The following is a 20583-nucleotide window of genomic DNA, read 5'->3' as shown; positions in this document are numbered from 1 at the left end:
AAATAGATGGTACAAAACAAGGAGATTGAGAGTTACTGTAGCTTTGCAAAGACACAGTTCAAAGCCACACAACAGCTTCAAACCAAAACTCCTTTTCTTGGTCACCAATAAAGTGCAGTCACGTGCCCTAATAATGACAGTCTCATTGCAGTTTTCTGTAATCACCTGTGATGGGCTGCTCGCTGGATCTACCAAATTCTGGCAAGCCATCTGGATTGCTTGATTGGCTCTGGCAAACTGAATTGGGTCAACAAGACCCTGCTGACCAGCCTGACTGTTTGGATCCGAGATGCCAACCAGGTAGGCAGCCTAGAAATGGAGAAAGGAAGAAAACAATCCTAAGAAACAATGCTAAATGTCTTGGTTCTTTGGTCAACTTGCCATATGTCAGAGCACATGGTGGTCAGAGACTATTCAGAAATCCTGCTGTGACCTACTATTATTGTCTTTTTTGTAATAAATCTCCAGAATCCTTTGAAATCAAGATAACTTACACTTATACTTCCAAAATTTGTTTAGTCAAAACAAAACTGTCCACTCTTTAAGCAGCTTGTATCCCTGGAAACAATATTTCTCACTGGCATAGCCAATGGAAAGAGCTTTAATGGTCATGAAAATCAGCAAAGTACTTATGGGATTAGCCACAGCTGGAGGTGGTGAGGGTTTTTGTCAAGTCCCAGTAGAAAAACAATTGACAGTAAATGCACTACTGCTGAGTGTAGGAAACACCAAGTCTGCAGTTGCTTGATCTCACTGCAGCTCAAGATGGACAAACTTACTTTCTCAATTAAATAAAAGATTCATACCTATCAACAAGGAGGAATTGTCTGAACTGTCAGAACCACATTTTAATATTTCCCGATGAATTTCGATGACGTTCACAATTATCTACCCCCTCAATACGTCAGCATGGCAACACTGGGTTAGATGTGGTGGTTACTGAGACATCCCCTACTTGGCGAAATCAAGAAGTGGTTTGCAGAGGCAGACCATGATCCCCTACCAACAAATCCTTCACCAAAGAGGCTGTATCAGCTCCCATGAGTTCAGGTCATCCAGTTATCAGATAAGGAAAACCACAGTGATCAGTTCAAGACTCCAGTTTGTTGCAGTAGCTTAAGAATTTCAGTTATCCTGAAAGTATCTGAACAGCTGAAACAGGTTGTTCATTATCTAAAATCCTTGAAATGAGCAGTGCTTCTTATGAATTTTTGCAAACTAAATCCAACTTGACTGATGAATTTTAATTGTGGCTGTCGCGCTTCTCCATGAGCTCGAGCTGCACACATGAATTTCATGGGCTGCAGCTTTGACATTTGCTTTATCCTCAGAATAGCTTCCTCCTTCATGTCATTTCCCTTATAAAATATGCATGTTGCACTCTGCTGCTTCTGCAACGTACAGCAGAGTGTGTGTAATTGCTGCGGATCTACACAGAGCACGCTGCACAGCACAAGGTCATTTGTTTGGCCACAAGTGAATCTCAGATTTACACATCCATAAAAATGGATACTTGCTTTACAGACTTCAGTAGCTTACCTGAGCTGCTGCCTCTGTGAGGCCACAAAGAGCCTTGGATGCAACTCCAACACATTCTCCAAAGACTAAAAGATCCCCAGTTTTTGCATTCTGGGAGATGCCTGCCATTGATTCTCCAAGAACCTTAGAAATTAGAAAAGAAAGTTACCTTCCCAATCTGCTTCCCTACTGCTCAAAAGCAAATGATTCCTCACCTTGAGCCAGTTCTGTCCCACAAACACCTTTGACTTGGCTTTCAGAAATTTTAGCCAGTTAAGAGCCTCGTGCAACTGGACACATTGCTCTGTGTGATGAAAGGGCTAAGGCACACAGATCAACACTGGATCCACAGTGCTCAACATAAACGCTATTATAAAACAAATAACCGTGAGGATACAGAACTAACCCTCGTTATTTAGTCAGCAGAGCTAACCTGGTGCTAGGTACATCACTAATCCTGCAGCTGCTGTCAACACACCCAGGATCACCTTTGCCCCTAAACTCATGGAAACAAAGTGGAAACGAAAATGCATGTAGTCCGCTGGAACCATCTGAACGTCAGAATATGCCTGAATTCCCTCAGTGTCTCCCACCAAATTCAGCTGATTTTATTTTAAAATTCAAAATAAGGTCTAGCTGCAGTACAGCATTAGATACAAGATGACATGCACATCTATTAAGTGCTTCCTTGTACTTTTAGAGTAAGAAAGATTGGAGACAATTCCAACACATCAAATAATAAGGATGACCAAAGCAAAGCTTCAAAGCAAGATGTATAGCACAACATGTTTAAAAGTAACTGAAGAGATTTCACATAGATTTTCTGGTGTGCTGGAATATGCAGACTGCTCAGACATTTCTCTGTGTTGCTTTGCACAGAATGATACAATGATATTTTGTTGCTGAGTCTCTCACTTATGCTTTGGGCTACTCTAACATAGGTCCAGTAAAAATGCATCATGAAAGTATGATATGCTGTGTAACACACAGGAGAGGCAGGGAGAACTTCAACAGCACTGCATACCAGTCACTTAAAAATTTCTTTCCAAGGCAATATGCCTTCTAAGTGATCAAAACTGGAAATTACCTGTAAGAGATCCATCTCAGGCTGCATTTTATCAAGGAGCACAGCATGCATTTTAGCTATAAACACTGTGCTGTGTTTCTAAACATGTCTGATATCCATGTGGAATCTTTGGTAACCAAAACCCACTTTGCAATTGGCACAGAGGTGGAAAAAGGAAATTACCTTTGAGTTTTCCATTACGCCCTCAATACAATCAAAATAGGAGAGATCGCTCACAGGTTCATTTGGGTTATCCAGCATTCCCTTAACTGTCTGAAATAATGAAAGAAACTCTGGTTATTGACAGAGCCTGAAATACCGAGCTGAGAAGAATACAGACCATAACAACTATCCTGCTTATACCAGTGTAATCTTGCAACTTGGTCTCCAGCATGCAAACGTAACTACATACTCAGAGGGCTCACATACAGGTGAGTGTGCCACACATTAAGTACTGCCCTACATTAACTGAGTGTCAGTAACTACATGTTTGTGCATCACCAACCTATTTATTTGAAGTATAGGCTACTGTGGTTTACCTTCTGTTTGTGATGAGTGCTATACTGTCAGTGATGCACAGCTGACATGATGTAATCCGATTTTCTGTCAGTTGTCAACAGTCCAAGACATGTTTTCACTACTATTTTAAATTTCATAAATAGAATTACAAGAGTGGTAAGAAAACCAGCTACCATTTGTTGAGTACTGTCTAGAGACACAAAGGGCTACTAAACTAAAGTTCAGGTTAACCACCTGCCTGCCTCTTCCTACTGTCAAGAGTTTTCATCAACATAGCTTCCTCTGCCAAAAAGCTACATATGCTAATAGAGTTTAATTTCCTTTTCTGAGGTGATTATGAATCCAGGAAATAACAATGTGAAAGTCAGTCCCATATTCATTGAGAAGAATCGATGCATTTAGATAACAATAGTTGCAAAAAGCTGTAAAAGGCAACAGACTGATTGTTTTAGATGCAAAAAATCTGCAATATGCCTTTTTCCAAGTTTGGAGGAATACTATTTTCTGCCAAGTATCAAGCAAAAAAGACTTAACATTTCTGAAGAAAGTGAAATAAGAAGTATAGAAAGATATTAACATCTGTATGTGATGTTTGCCTTCCACCTCAAGGAAATCTATGTATGATTTTAAACCCTGAAGACTTTTCACATAACTAAACTCCTAACATTGATAGAATGTTTTTTAATAGCTCAGCTATTATTGCTTTATAACAGTTATAGTCTAACTTAAAGCCTTACAGCAATTAAACTGTGAGAATGTGATGACGAGGAGAAACTATCTTATCAAGAAAAGAGTTTCCAGTTGCCTACCACCTATTTCTTAGATTTCAAAGACACTGCAGCAACTCTTCATTGTTGTGCACCATCTTTAAATAACAACTTGTAGAGCAAACAATGTTCCTGCAGCACTTAGACTACTACTGAGACAGGAGCCCTCAGAATCTAAGGAAACAGAACAGTGAAACATATGCCAAAGCAAACTTCCCACTGACATAACACCTTGCTATAACACCTTTCTTAATCCTCTCAGATGAAATTCTGGGCAAGTTTAGCTATCTCATTGAAGGTCATATAGTAAGGTCCTCTCTAAATGCAGTTTTCCAGAGTCTCCAGAAGAGTACAAAGCAGGCTGACAGTCTATCAAATCCAAGCTGAGACACACTCTTTCTACAGAAATAATACTTTTTAGTACTTTTAAGAAGCCTTGGGAAGTTCAAAATAGTAGGTGACAAATTGGCGAAACAGAGGGAAGAGGCAAGAGCTTAAGCATTGTAAAGAGAAATGGAATGTTAAGACTATTAAAAGCATGCTTTCCTCAAAATTTGATAGGTTCCTCAAGTCAATTAGATACCAGTCTCCAGTCTATTTTCAGGACTGTGTGATTTTGCCTCAGTTTCCCTTTCTTGGAAATTAATCTAATTCCTTACACCCAGGCTTTTCTCACAAATTCTCTCTCTCAGACAACTGCTTCCCAAAGTTCACAGTTACACATCTTCCTTCTGCCCTTCCCAAGCTCTGCTCACAATCCATGCAAGCAATGCTATCAGCACAGAACCCTCTGCAATGGCTTCTGAAGGCTGTTCTGCCCTACACTTCTTCACTGTGGCTCATTAGCTGGGAATTCTCATCTTTCACATCTCGCTAATGTTTGCAGATCCCTCCCCATTAGTCTTTCAGCAAGTCCTGAGAAATGGTACTTCATTCCCCCTGCTTGCTCCACCCCTACATCCTGCAGTGCTTCCAGGCTGCTCTTACATTATGGTTCCATTTCCAGTTTCCTACTTCTATTGTTTGGACTTGCATCCACTCCCTTTAACCAGAGACAGAACACTTCTAAGCTAAAAAATCTAAGAATTCAGAAGTACCAAGCAGCTCCTAGGCAAACTCCTACCAATATTTTGGTATGACTGTGGACTTGCATATTAAAAATCTCCCTCTATCCTGGAATGCACTGCAATGACCTTTGTATCCTTTTGATACCAAGGAGTAGAAAACAAAAGCTTGAAGGTGTTTTATGCTTTCCACTTAGGCCAGTTATCCTTTGATGTTCTGACCTTGACAGCAAACAAGAGATATTTAGCATAATCAAAAAATGCTATTTCCTCCTATCGTAAGCAGCTGTGCTACGATCAATGAGCAACCTGGGAATTAGGTCTTTCAAGTGACTTGCTACCCACTGTTTAGCCAGCCAAACATTTCACTCATGAATGAGAACATAGTTTGCAAAAACCTATTTTGACACACATGTCATACCAGCTTGGCTGTGACAAAGCAAACACAAGGCATCAAAAATCTGCACTAAGAAATGGCAGGGTAAAAGATGGTGAACATCACCTTAAAGTGATGCCCATAACAAAATTCTATAAGCAAAAGAATAAAGATACTGCAGCTTCCTCCAGTGCACATCTGGCAGTGGGAATGTCCATCTTGACATGACTCTCCCTTAATTCACAGTAAGTATGAATAATAAGGACTAAACTGTACCTTCTGGGAGGCAGGGAAGAGAAGATGGGGACAGGGCAGCAAATTTCACTCTGGCCAAAACTACAAGATGTTCACAGAGGTTCTATGCTTGCCTCGGATGCAATTAAAACCCCTGCCACAGATATCAAGTGAGAAGACAGTGACAGCAGCTAATTGGACAAAGAAAACATAGGAAACAAACATTTGGGGCCCATTTTTATTCATAAGAACTTTTAAAATGTAGTAATACCTCTAGTTCTCTGAGTGCGTTATCACATTCCTTCTGCCCGGGCGCTTGCTGGGTGCACAGAGTGATGAGCTGGTTTATACTCTCAGTCACAGCTCTAGGGAGAATAGAAAGGTAAAAAAAGGTATATCATGAAGTTAAACTGTTCCTCTTATTAAAGTTTTTGTTTCATTAACTGTACACTGCATCAAGATTTAAAATGTTTATTTCTACTAGATTTTTTCTTCTCAGTGTTTGGGGATTAACCCTATGTTTAAGAACTCATCAAAAGACTTCAACAATTTTCATAGGAGCAAAAACTCTCAACTGAAGTATTTAATAATGCTCCACACCTGATGATCTATCCCTTCAGTGTCCACAATTGAGAAGTTAGTCCAGAAGAAACACAAGCTTCATCTCACAGCAACAAATGTAGTGAGTGTCTGTGGTAAGGTTTTGGTTGCGGGGTGGCCTCTGTGCAAAGAGGCCAGGGGCTGTCCCATGCCAGACACAGCTGATTCCAGCAGATCAGCCACCACAGGGCACAGCTGAGCCTGCAGCTGAGCTGGTGGCACCTCTGGGAAAAGATCTCTAAAAAAGAGCAAAACACTATCTGGCAGAGGGGCAGAGTCTACCCACTACACTAATACAGTGACATAACTTAGTTGCTAAAAGGTATTTTAGCACTTCTCCAGGTCTGATATGAGCTGAATCATTTCTCAACTAGCACCCTACAAGTCTTAGAAGACACAAAAACAAGAGGCCAGTGTGTCAAAAAATATTTGAATGTAGTGCAATATTACATACACTTTGCAAGCAAAGTCTTGTGTCTTGTCTGACAAACTGTATTACACATTCATACGATTCTGCTATGTATTTCTATGGTCTCATATTCTCTCTAACTAATCATTGATATTCTCCCAGGCAACACAAACTGTCTCCCTTAGGTTCAAATCCACAGAGAAAAGATATTTTTGCACTAGGTTTCTAGGGTAGTTCACACTTCTGGTGCTTTCAAGCACAGGCTGAAGCTGACATTGTATTGTCACTATTCATGTTTCCAGTGAATGCTCAACTATTAAGCAAAATGCACTATAATACATTCATTTTAGACTAATGGATAACCACTCAGGAAAGTAGATTCTAGAAGAAGAGGCACTGAAGGAGAAGGAAGTTGTCTGCCATTCATTGTCATTAATCAAAGATCATATTCTATAGCTAGGTACGTTGTCACCAATTTGCAAAAACTTGTATTGTGACATTACAGGCGAATGCAAGTCTTTTGTGTTGCCTCTCATAGCAAATTAGAATATGAGATAAATTGAAGTGCATGGACAATATACTTTCATCTGGTCTTGAAAACTTGATGTAGCATTTGGATTATTTTCTCTTTAAGAAAACTGGCACTTGATAAAATGATTGGAAATATCCATCACATGATTACCAAGGTGGATGGCACTGTACTGTTAAAAAATGAAATGGGGTGTGCTTATTAAATATACATCACCTTTTATGTTTCATTCCAGGGCAAAAGAATGGAAACAGACATTTTTTTTAACAGCAATTCCCACCTGTTTCAGTATCTTTGGTGTACTTGTGGAGTAATTTTTTTCCTGACTTCCTCTGCCCTTTAGGGCCGTTATCTGTCATGTGTCCTGTCTGGCATTGCTGTTTCATACATTCATGGTCCTGCTATTTACTTACATGGTCTGTTATCAAGTTTGTGATTTTTCTTTAACTAATTGTTGATATTCTCCAAGTCCATATGTGTGTGTATATATACAAATATTTTAACAACCATTATCTATGTCTGAAAAACAACATGCATGGCTTCGGCAACATAATATCAATACAAACAATGGATTCTCAGCCTCCTGAACATCAGCAATTTCTATGCATCAGAATAATGTCACTGCACACAGACTTAACAATAGGGGGAAAATACAGAAGGTTCTGTTTGTTCCCAGAGAAATTTCATGCAAAAATATCTTGCCCACTGTTGACTTTAATCTGGACATTGACTCTGAGTATAACAGTGATTAAAGAAAAAAACCATGTAAATTTGATAGACTAGAATTGCCAGCCTTGTACAAGATGCAATGTGGTCTCATGAATATAATTATTACCACGTACTCGTATCCAGGAACACACCCAATGTACAATAATTACTTCAAAAACTATACAGAAGCAGTAGAATCAGGAAGGCGTGCCCTCAAATATCAACCCCAGAGACGAAGAGGACTACTAGGACTCTAAAAGCCACACTTGTTTTCATCAAACACAAAACATAAATACTTAGATCTTGCAGCAAACTCAGCCACTGTTGCAGTCCTGGGAGACTGTCAGAGGAAGTAAAGAAAAATGCCTCCACAAAGAGGCAAAAGCTACTGAAAAATTTGGGGAATCTGTTGTAGCTGAAACAAAGCAGGAAGAAAGGAAAGAGAATACAAGATTATTCACAGTACCATAGAAAATGAGAGGAAAAAAATAGAAGAGAAGCCATCTTATAAACAGCAAGCAAAGGAAGATGTTCCTCTTTATTTTTTCTCATGAAAATGAAGAAAGACCATATCATAGCAGGGAAAGAGAACAGAGCCTTGGCAAGCTTGTCACAAGCAGCCACAGAGGACTTCAGACAGGCAATATGATGTCTCATTAGTATCTTAAACATATGCTGAAAAGTGGTACAATATTTACTTCTTGTGGTTATCATGCTAACAGAACATATAAGGGGTCTACGTGGCTTGTCTCCCTTCTTTTAGTAAATGCTTCTACAGAGGTAATACCAGCTCAGCAGAAACTAACAACTCACTGAGCTTCACTCGGGACACTAACTTCCTCTACTCTAACTTCAAAAGAAATTCTCCAAGCATTCTCCTAAAGCAGAAAGCTGTAACAACCTGATGCTGCAAGAGCAACTACAGGTCATGCACCTCTTCAGTTGCATTAAGCAGTATGCCTTTGATTACCTACAATTTTTCTTGAAGCTATTTATTTCTGAGGAGACAAGATGGTTGTCAGAATTTTTATTAAACAAATATGACCAAGTGAAGTAGCATAACTTCTTTACTAAGTCCTTTATTAAAGGAGTGGATTTATTTTTTAAAAACAAAGTTATTGCTATTACAAAGTGATGATTCCAAGCTCCAAGACAAACATCAAATACATTATCCCTAATCTTCACTTACTCCCTTCCTCTCTAGGCTAATCTTTGTGGATGGAAACATTTTGGAAGATAATATTCTAACTCACATCCACATAATCTCAGGTGTTCATCCAATTTCATGTTGATATTTCTAGGTGTGATGTCTATCTGTCCTTCAGCAGTATCCCTTCAGTTTGATATTTGAACATTCCATTTACAAACTTAGAGAACTGAATAAAAAGCTTATTTGGGGGGAAAAAAAATGTAAAAAGGATGTGAAAAAGTGAAGGAGAGGTGATTAGCCAGCCAAACACTGAAGTGCTGTGTCATTTTTCACATAAACACTGAGTACCTTGACTGAGAAACAGGGTCCACAACATGAAATTCACAACGTGGTTGGTAGAATCCTTAAGGGGTCTCTTCCACCAAATAAACATTGCATCTAGCCCTTTCAAGTATTCTTGATCGTACACACATACACAGTATTAGTGATGAGGAGCCACAACACACTTTTTAAGCTTGTTCTGTGTATGGACATTACTCAATTTTGTTTCTTTGTTAGGGATTGAGAGGCTTGCTGTTAGCTACTGCCTTGTCAGAACACAGATGGTAACAAACTAGTAAGCAAAATACACTAGTCCCTTTCAAAAACCAGGCCAATCTTCAATGGCTGGTTTTTACTTCCACCAAGGGTAACAAGTTATGCCACTTAAGGAACTACTCCAAAATAAGCAGTTTTCCTCTGGCCTACTTTCATTTAAATAGAACTGTAGGTTCCCACCACTCAGTTAACTGTCAATAACAGAAGAATACATAAACACATTATAAACATCACAGAGAAAAGAAAATATCTCAGAAAAATCTAAAGCAAACAACATATCCTTACCTTGCTGCTGCTGCTAAGAGGTTCTTGGCATTAGGAGCTCCAGGATCAACAGAGAGAGACTTGGCAGCTAGTAACAGCTTGCTGGAAGCCATAGAGATGCTCTTGAGGTTACCTATTACTTGAATCTGGTCCTCTTTAGTCTGGAAATCCACATCAACATAATGTTAAGGGAAGAGTTTGCAATACAGAGTGTGCTAAAACCATGTTTGGAAACCCAGTTTGTTCATCCACCTGAAACCTCAGACAGGCAGGGGACAAGAGTCCAGAGAAGGATGTGGATCAAAGCCTCTGTTCACCCAGACAGGTGCCTCCAGCTTCACTTACATAACAGAAAAAGAAATGCATATAACAAATAGCTTGGTTTCTAACAATGACAGTGCTTACAAATGAGCAATGGAGAAACTTTACTACTTGTTGAACAATGCTTTTGTTGTCAAGACTCTTGTGTGTCTCTGCCTGGCACAACTGATCCACATTATTCAGTCAGTTTACACTCTCTGTATTCTAGTATCCTCTGTGTTACTCACAGGCTCTCTAGCATCTAACTGGGATTACTTGAATAGAAAGAACCTTCCAGAAAGTCCTTTATTGCAAGAAAATATGTTTCTGTAAGCCTACTTGGGTAAACACTCTGACTTGGATGGTCTATTACTTCCTTTAAGCCATTACTTGAAAAGGAAAACCTGCAAATACATACAATTACAAGCAAGTACTGAATTATCACAGTAAATAGATGTGGCTAGATTCTCCTGTCAGTAGTCAGGAGAAGTAAATCTGTTCTTTCTAAAAGCTTATTCAAGGTTTTATGTAAAGAGGTTGCCTATTACTCAGATGATGTGAATAGCTTTTACTCTATATTTACATACTGCTTCCTCCCTACCCGAATATTTTGCAGAGCATGGAAAATACTTGCTATTGCTTCTGTTCTGGCCAAGTAACTAGGTACAGACAGAAGGCATTCTCTTTTGAGAGATCTGTCATCAATATTTAAGATGGTTATCATTCCCTATGTGAGCAGAAATAAGCAAATCTGCAAGGGCCAAAAGGTCAGCAGCAGCTGGAATTATCTTTTTCAAGTGTTATTTGTAGTTCTACTTTTGCCTTCATTCAATTGCCTCAAATAAAACATTCAAAAAGTCAATGAGGCTCCATGGCTATAAAGTTCATCAGGTACTTAAATCCTACTCAGTTTCAGAGACTAAGCTGGTATTTGGCACCTGATGCACCTCATGGATCTGGAATCTGAACAATTTTGATGGCAAATGATCAACAGTCATTGTCCAATCTCTCTATTCAGCTCTACCTACAAAGCATCTGCTCCACAGAGACACTTCAGAAATTACTTCAAATGACCATCACAAACTCAAGACTGTCTGGCCAGTTTTCTTTGACAATCATTTCTTAGGTTTGCAAGTTCCTCCTACCGACTAGAGCAAAACAGTCTGTAGATTCTTTTTTCTGAAAGTCCTCCTAGCTCTCCTGGTACATGATCCTTTTTTATACGCTGACACTTGTTACACTAAATCATCTCCAAATGACCAATTAGTGTAATTCAGTACACCTAAACCAAGCAAGATAAAATGAAGGAATACCTCCAACCTCAAATGAGTACATAGACCACTAGGAATAAGGTAGGTAATATGTGACAACATTCCTGATTGTTACAGAGGTCATCAGAATAGAATTCTGTAAGATTTTATATCACTAAGTCCAAGTGCTTGCTGTCAGAGCATTTACACCAGCACTTTTCAAAAGCTTGCTATACTCTGTAGCAGGGCTACAGCAGCACACAGCATAGGGCAATGTCAACTCTGGACTTTAAATGCATCTCCCTCTACGGCAAGTATTTGAAAATTTGCCAAGAAAGGTGTTCAATTTTGAACAGTGTTCACATAAATTATGCTCCATGATAGTTCTACCAAAATAGAAGCAACTCTTTCCATAAGCTTAGAGATGTACACACAACTTTGTATTTTCAGATATACAGCTCAAATTAGTTAATAGCCCAAACTAGGCAAAGAATACAAAGTCATATTTCTGACAGGGCACAGGAAAAAATACCAGTATGTGGTGTAAAATGCAAACACTGAGTTGCCTTCAAGCCAGGTAACCAGTTATGGATGACTGCCTTCAAAACAAACATCCCTTGTCACATTTGGAGAGGCTCACACTGACACATCATACTATGCAACTAGATAATCAAGACACTAGATTGCAAGATAAAATGTCCAAGATATTCCTTGTTCCCAAATAGCATAATAAAAAAAAAAAACCCCTTACTTGTGCTTGACCAGCCATTTCAATACCAGCATCAAGAAACTCATCAAAATCATCACTGAATTTTCCAGAGGCTGCAGCCAGTTCCCCACTTTGGCCCCTTGTGGCATGGACAACTTCTCCTGCTGACTGATTCAGGTCTGCTGCTGCCTGGTTCAGTTCACTCTGAGCTTCTTGAAATGACTTAGAACTTTGAGGCAGCTGTAAGAGATTAAGTGCTGTATTTTATTGTCTATCATGTCACACCAGCCCTTCATGACTGCCAAGTACAACACAACTCAAGAACACTAAACGTGATACAGTAGGGAGCTTCATATACAACCTAGAATGGAGTGCTGCAACTGGACTGCTAGCAATTCAGTTCTGAATAGCACAACTATGGCACAGCTATCAATCAGAAATCTATACAATGACCTTAGTCCTGCTGTTTCTTTCAAGACACAGGCCAGGATGTAAGCCTTTCAAGGGACAGAGATGATGATAGCTATTTTATGGTTCAGCTACAAAACTGAAAGTGATGAGTTCGGTGGCAAAAGTTGAATGAATTTTGGTCTCCATCATTCACTTCCACAAACAAGCTTTCCAGAATACCACCCAAGTACTGGCAGCTCTTTGCAATTACTCTAAACTCCTGACCTTGCTTTACCAAAAGGCATTGCACCAACATAGGAAAACAGAATTCCTCCTTCATTCACGGGGTGGTAGGATCACTGGTAGGTGCAGAAGAAAAAGAGGTGTTCAAATCATGTAACCCTCTGGCAAATTACCAGTGCACCAAGGATTTTTTTTTTCACATGGATGCAGTTCAACAACAATATAGTAATTCTTGCACAATATGACCATGGATGCACCAAACATTTTTTTGACTGACCACAGTGCTCCTTAAACTGATCACTTCTAGGTGAGAGATGTATTAAAACTTTCTAATTTCACTCTTCAAAATGTTAATTCACAGTTGGCATTTTCAAAAACACTCAAACTAAAGGTGATCTATGACAAGAACAATACTGCCTTCTGTAATGAGTTTGTGTGGCCAGATTTTGGTAGCAGGGGGGCTACAGGGGTGGCTTCTGTGCAAAGCTGCTGGAAGCTTCCTCTGTATCTGACAGGGCCAGTGCCAGTTGGCTCTAAGGTGAAGCTGTTGCTGACCAAGGCTGAGCCAATTAATGACGGAAAGTAACACCTCTGTGATTATCATATTAGAGAAAGGGAGGAAGTTGGTGCACAGAGGCAAAACTACAGCAGCAGCAGAAGGGAGTGAAAATGTAAGGCCAGCATCTCTGCAGACATCAAGGTGGAGAAGGAGTGGGAGGAGGTATTCCAGGAGCCAGAGCTGAGGATCCCCTGCAGCCCATGGTGCAGCCCATGGTGAGGCAGGCCATGCCCCTCCAGCCATGGAGGCCGCCGGGGAGCAGAGATCCACTCACGGCCTGTGGAGGACCCCACGTCAAAGCGGATGGATGCCTGAGGAAGTCTGTGACCCCACAGGAAGTCCATGCTGGAGCAAGTTTCTGGTAGGACCTGCGAACCCATGGGAAGAGAAGAGCCCACACTGCAGCAGGTTTGCTATCGGGACTTCTGATCCCATGGGGGACACATGCTGGAGCAGTTTGTTCCTGAAGGACCATTTCATCCATGGACAAGTCCCACACTGGGGCAGTTCATAGAGAACCACAGCCCATGGGAAGGACCCATATTGAAGAAGCTGGTGGAAGACTATCTCCTGTGGGAGAGATTACACAATGTAGCACTAGGAAGTGTGAGGAGTCCTCCCCCTGAGAAGAAGCAGAGGAAGAGATCGTCTGTGAGGAACTGTCCATAACCCCCATTCCCTATACCCCTGGCTTGCTGGTGAGGAGGAGGTGGAAACCTGGGAAGAAAGGAGGCGTGCAGAGAGGTGTTTTAAGATTCAGTTTTTATTTCCTTATTTCCTCGCTCCATTTTGTCAGTAAATCAAACCAATTCTCTCCAAGTCAAGCCTGTTTTGTCCATGATGGTAATTGCTGAATGATCTACCTGTTCTTATCTCAACCCACAAGCCTTTCATTGTATTTCTCTCCCCTGTCCAGTTTAGGATGGGGAGTGATAGAGTGGCTTGTTGGGCACTTGGCACTCAGCCAGGGTTAAACTACCACAACTTCACAAGCCACAGAAACATTTCACCTTTCCCATAAACTATAACAACAGCATTTCAGCCAAAGTAGCAGATATTTAAAGTTGCATAAACTTCAACAAAACTTATACAAAGTATACCTAGGGCCTATTTAATTGTTAATCATTTGACACCTGGGGAATCCAGATCTGCTTTTTAGTTCTCCAAAATTTAAAGAAACCTTACCGAATCAACTAGGAGCTTCTTGCTAGATTCACCAATACTCTTCAAGGCCACATCCACATCCTTTTGTCCAGGCAGACAATTGACACAATTATTCAAGGAGTGAGACACTGCTTTTGCCACCTACAACACAAACACATCCTCACTGAGAAAGGCTTTATTAGTTGGTTATCTAACAGGTAATGCATTCTATAGCCTACATTTAGGGAATTCCAACATTCTGACTCTAACAAGACCATTTTCGCTTTGCCCACTTGGAGTCTAGCAGTAGCCATTACTTAGGCTCACACATTTGATAGGATAGTATTGGCAGGGCAGCTGCACAACGACTTCTGGCATCTGGGATAAAGGCTGCAGCTCTGCAGATAAGGGAGTGCCCCTGGGGTTAACCACATACTAATCAAAGAAATCCTTAGCATCTACTGTTTTACAAAGTCCCAATTACAACAAATGTCTCCTCCCAAGAAATTATTTAAAGTACAGGGCAATTACAGAACTTTTCAAACCAGTAAAAAAGAATCTGTTATTCCTTAAAGTCCTCAAAAGTAGTGGCACCCCAGTGTAGGAAACGTGCAGTCACTTTTTGAATATAACATGAACACAGATCCTTTATTTGATACTGATCAGCTTAACAGTTGTTTCATTTTTGCAGTCAACTCAACTATGTTGTGGCTAAAAGCACTTCACTGCATCTTTGTATAAATATGTTTTTCTAAAAGATGACTGAACTATCATACTTTGCACCATCTGCATTGTTTGACTTAAGCATGATGTTACTATCTGAATGTTGCTGTAAGGAATAGAAAGGTGGCAGCCTTATTTTCTGTTGTTCTCTCTCATTATCAAATGCTGCATTCCACATAATTTCAGCAGGTATTCACATAGCTGTTTGTTGCAACTCACCTGGGCTAATCTCTGCTGACTGTCTGCATCCCCTGGTGCAGCCAGGGCCTGCTTCGCCTCCTGAATAAGCATAGCAGAGCCTTCCATGACATCCCTTGCTGAGTCCAACATTGCATGTGCTGCCACAGGGTCGGTGGTAGATGCTGCAACCCCTCGTGCTGCCTGAGCCAAAGTCTTCAAAGCCTGAGCAGTTTCTCTGGCAGCAACCCCTATGTTCAGATTTCATCAAGGACTCTATTAATACTCTTAAAGACGATCTTTCTATTTTATGATAGATGACTTTGCAGGTAATAATCCCATTACAAATTGCAAATGCAGTTTAAAAGAGATCTTCAGACACTAACACATTTAAAATACAGAGCATCTTTGCCTAGAGAAATGCCTGTAGTAAAGCCATAAAGTAAATATTATACCCTAAAGACCACATTCTGGACGTAGCTCTACATCAATGACTAGATCTTAGTGAGCAACTAAAAAGAAGAAAATATAAAACTTGGAAGTGAGGAAAAATGCATATGGCAAGCTATAGGGGAAAGTGATTGCAAGAACAGTGTATGTGACTTCAGAGCCACAGCACCTCTGTCACTTCTGAAAACACAACTTTTGAGTTTTTTAGAAAAAAAACAGGGCAATAGTTTCAGTTCAAGAAATTTAAAAAAACTTATGAGAGATCACTAGGGATGATAAAACTTGATATAATTTAACATCACTGTGAGTACAAGTACATAAAAGGAACTGTATGAAGCCACAGACAGGATGTCCTGAAATTAGTTTCTGTGATATATCTGGACAACATTATAGGATATCCACCAGCTCTAGTACTAAGGCATATGACTGTATGAGTAATGGTCTCATTCTTCGTTTTTGGAATTTTTTTCTCTCCCTTAATGAAAACCAATACAAATTAGTCTTCTCAAAGACCTTAATTAGCCCATAGTCTTAGTCAATGACATATGTAATTAATACAGATGGGGTTTTTTTGTGCAATAATGTTAAAACCCTGCTATTCCTACCAAAAGAAAGCTAGAGAAAAGATTCGCATTTGCTGTAAAGACCTCTTGGTTATCTATATAAATAATTAGAATGTTCCAATATCCCTATTGGAAATGTTTAGAAAGTTGGGATATCGCAACTAAAGACAACCCAGTGCCTTTTAACATTTTCTCTTCCAATCAATTGAACATTTTGAAATGCAGAAACTTTACAAGACAACGAAAAGCATGAAATATTATATATCAAAGTAAGGCCAAGCTAGGCAGAGAAGCAGGACTGCCTACATTGCACTTACAGCCTTTCTATTTAACAAACCATGGAGAGCTTTCTACACTCTCAATTTAAAGAAAATTTCAGGGAAAATACCTAACATATTTTATTTCCTTTATTTAGAATATCAGTTAAGTTTGACTTAATTTATCACAGCTCACCAAAATAAAAAGGTCTGATTGTTTTGCTTTCAGTTTGGTGCTGCTTTCATCTCCTACAAAGACTTTCAGTACACAGTAAAGAGAAACCTACTGTGACAGTCAAAGACAAGAGGGAATTACTAAATAGTGAATACGAGCTATAAATAATTTTTATCACAGAGAAACAGCACAATACCCTAATACCTGCATAATACTAAGTGCCTGCTTGAGCACACAACAATTTTTGCATGATAAGACAGTATGAGATAGAAAATAGCTATATAAGCTTTGACAAGGAATTCATTGCTTTGTAGGATTTCCCAACCAAACAGCTCTTATGGCTTGATGTTAAGAGAGCTGTATTTGTATTCCTCTGTCAGATACCCAGTGCTAGCTTCTGCAAAACTATGAGGTAGAAATGCAAGCCATCTTAATGCAATTACATCAGCTTCAAATGAAAGCAACTCTGAGTTATGTAACTCTGATGCAATTTTATCCAATGCAGCAGTAATTGTCATAACAATTTTAGCAGTAATATTTAAACAAATCCTATGACAGCATTTGCATAAACCACTTTAATTTCTTACAGAAATAAGAAGATAAAACATCTTGCCACCTAAGAGGAAACCTATTTTCCCTCCTGCAAGGAGTATTTTCCTGTTTAAGGTGGTTTTGGTTTCTAAAAGTACCGATTCAAAACCGAGTCACTCAATCTGTGTGCCCACATTCCCTGTTGGCTTTAACTCAAACTATGGAAATGCAATGAATGAGTCAGAGAGACTGGCTGCATTATACATGTAAACTGGTAACATCTAGTAAGAGATGTAGTGTTAAATGTCACCAAGCTATCATAACTACATTTGCATCCTGTGCATCAAAAAATATTCAAAGACCCTTTTAACCTTCTGAAATGACACAGTAACATTTCCTGTGGCACTGACCTTTAAATTGCATTACATTTTAGTTCTGTCCTTCCCAGAGTTTCAGTGGCATATCTTTACAAAAACAACAGATGTCTCAATCTATTCTGATTATATACGGACACACAGTAGGTTGCAACACTATTCTTTTATGAAGCACATTATTCACACTAGCAATTCCTGGTAACTGCACACAATCCACTATCAGCTTAAAAAAAATAAAGTAGCAATTCCTTGATTTAAGCAGCCTGTGATAAGAAAACCTTTTATCAAGTATTTTATGGAAAACACAGGTTTTGCAGAGACATTGTGAATAAAACACTACCTGTGTAGTGCTCATTGCCTTGAGCAGCACAAGTTAACAACTGGGCCATTGATGAACCGACTGCTTTGGATGTGCTTCCCAGGTCCTGAGTGCACTTCTCAAGCTGTGAAAAACAGCAAAAGGACAAAATTCTTTGTCTAACCTCAACTGAAACACATTTATTTTTTTGAATAGTACTAAAAAATTCCTCATCCCACAAAATCACAGCTTTTACCTCAGCTACTGAACACATTTTCTCTGAAACCTGACCTAGCATGTCTCTCGTGTCCAGGGTGAAATAAATTAACATATTAAGTAACATGAAAACCAAAACTATTTTATAATTAGCAAAGGAAATTGATATCTTCATTGGAGAAGGGGGTTTTTGACAAATAAACCACTTCACTTTCTAAGTCTACTAGGACTGGCAGTCTTAGAACTATTGAGTTCTCATCTTTCTCACTATTGAAAAGAAAATCGTGACAAAGACTGAAACGTTGCTTCTAATAAATTTTAGTTTGTACAATTGAGAAGGAGGCCCTACAGTCCTATGAGTACTTCTGCTGTACAGAACGTTCTTCTGATATATTAGGAATATATGGTCTTTTTCAAGAGAATTACTGCAAAATCCTATCACCAACATCATTATTCAGAGCCTTGTGACTTGTCTTGCCTCTAACACTTAAAATTTTTAACAGTTAACTTTGTTTATAAATTAATAACATTCTTCCTCAATTACAGTTTCTCCTGGCAGAGGTTTTAACTGCCCATCCACAGCTGCCATCTTCGCATCTTGCAGTTCATTTTTGAGTGTCTGGACTGTATTCAAAGCAGAATCGATTTCCATTGGGCCACATGCTTCATGAGCCTATACAGAAATTAGATCAATATCACTGTTAGCAGCTGTAACCTACTGTCAGAAAGAGTAAATGCTTCAGATACACTTTGCCCCTCCCAAATTATGGCTCTCATGGCTTCAGAGGCCATTTTGGGCACTTTAAGGGTTATCCCATTCTTTGGATTCCCAATTCCTGCACAATACTCTTAGCTTGTGAATAGAATAACATACTGTTAGAAGCCACGAGGGGAATGAGATGCACTTGTGTACACACACCTCCACACTAGGCAGTCTAGATACTGAAAACGTAACTGCTGCAGCAGTCTGGGCATAGAGAAGGTAACTGTTGCAGTCTGGACTTCACCTCTGACAAATAGCCCAACTATGAATTGTCACTAAAGTCACACTGAACTCTCTGATGTGTCAACTCACAACCATCAGTGCCTGAGCTGGAAATTTCCATGTTGGCTCTGATGTAGCCATCCATACGCTACAGTCCTTCAGTGTACATGAAAAAAGAGGAAACTTTCCACTGATGCTTTTTCTTATATACTCATAGTTTAGAAATCTGTGTGTGAAACACAGATACCTATGCTTCCCTGCATTTTAGAGATGATAGCTCCAGTTCACAATTGCAGCATTGACCACAGCACTACTGTATCGCTATTTTCTCCAGTTTGGCAAGTGCATGAGTTATGTTCCCCTTTCTCAGTTCTCCTTCAGATTAACAGCAGCTCAGAGCTTTGATATGCTGCTCTGTGTATACCCTTCTCCTGTCTTCTGATACAGAAGGGGTAGCACAAGCTTTTCAATTATCTTGCCACTTCTCCTTCCCATTTGTATTATGACATAAGCCACCTAGAAGCCTGAGCAAACTGTGCACAAAAAGCAGCAGTGACGAGCGAACACTTCCTAAGCATGAGCCGCACACCTGGGGGAGACACGGTGGGCCAAGCAGGAGTAAGCCTGTGATTACCATCCGAGCCATCTTGCTTTAGCAGATTAAAACTAGTCTTTACCTACCTTCTGGGAGGCGGTTCGTAGCTCAGCTAAGCTGGTAGCAAGATTCTTTGCACATTGACTTAGCTGCATGGCTGCTGCTTGATCAGTCACAGTGGGGACTGCAGCTTTAGCAGATGCCACCATTTTACTTCCAGGCTATTCAAAGAAGAGCAGTGAACAAAATTAGTTTTACTAGCTCATCTTCTTTAAAGATGGCTTAGTATTCAATAAACAATCTGCTTCCTCCATTCACACACTCACGAGGTTTCCAGATTTTCTGTAATGACCTTTTCATGCACTTCCCTGCATTTTAATCACACATGTTCTAGATCTCAGACTTGTATTCATATGCTGCATCTCGTCATAATTTCACATTGCAGTGTCCTCTGCAACAGGACTCATTTGTGCTTTACAAGCACAATGACTGCTTGATCGGTACCAATGTCTGTCTGAGACCTTTGAGTACTCATGTAGACTACTTAAAAATATTTATATGTGCAGTTCTGCCATTCAGCATCCATGAGGTACAAGCAGGTCCAGGTGGCACTTATTGCAAATTTGTTTAAATGTTTCCAAATATTAAACTGTGGCAAACTGTATAAACTGAAAACTGTAATTCAACCAATGCCTCTTCACAGGATTTGCTACTAGTACAATTAAAATACTTGGCCGATTCTTTTCATCACCATGGTCCACACATACAGCCAGAGGGGAGATGGATCATTTTAACAATTCCAGAAGAAATAATATAGCAAAATACACAGAGCAAGAGCATGGCT

The 20583-nt window shown here is 39.6% G+C and overlaps 1 protein-coding gene across 6 annotated transcripts in view; it reads right to left on the bottom strand.

The window, feature by feature from the left end:
- Positions 1–20583, bottom strand: part of TLN2 (talin 2) — a 201924-nt gene that overhangs the window by 55074 nt on the left and 126267 nt on the right. For all 6 annotated transcript variants that reach the window (XM_061999193.1, XM_061999196.1, XM_061999195.1 and 3 more), the window contains 11 exons: positions 19826–19960; positions 18704–18832; positions 17986–18088; positions 15338–15546; positions 14438–14557; positions 12103–12300; positions 9823–9962; positions 5816–5909; positions 2768–2857; positions 1540–1662; positions 166–309 (listed from right to left, as the gene is read on the bottom strand). In XM_061999193.1, the coding sequence (XP_061855177.1) occupies positions 166–309; positions 1540–1662; positions 2768–2857; positions 5816–5909; positions 9823–9962; positions 12103–12300; positions 14438–14557; positions 15338–15546; positions 17986–18088; positions 18704–18832; positions 19826–19960 (1485 nt within the window). The remainder of the gene's footprint in view (positions 1–165; positions 310–1539; positions 1663–2767; positions 2858–5815; positions 5910–9822; positions 9963–12102; positions 12301–14437; positions 14558–15337; positions 15547–17985; positions 18089–18703; positions 18833–19825; positions 19961–20583) is intronic.

The sequence above is a fragment of the Colius striatus genome, chromosome 7 (genome assembly GCF_028858725.1).
Source record: "Colius striatus isolate bColStr4 chromosome 7, bColStr4.1.hap1, whole genome shotgun sequence".
Classification (NCBI taxonomy): domain Eukaryota; kingdom Metazoa; phylum Chordata; class Aves; order Coliiformes; family Coliidae; genus Colius; species Colius striatus.
Note: the sequence above shows the minus strand (reverse complement) of the source record. Positions and strands in the feature narration are given on the sequence as shown.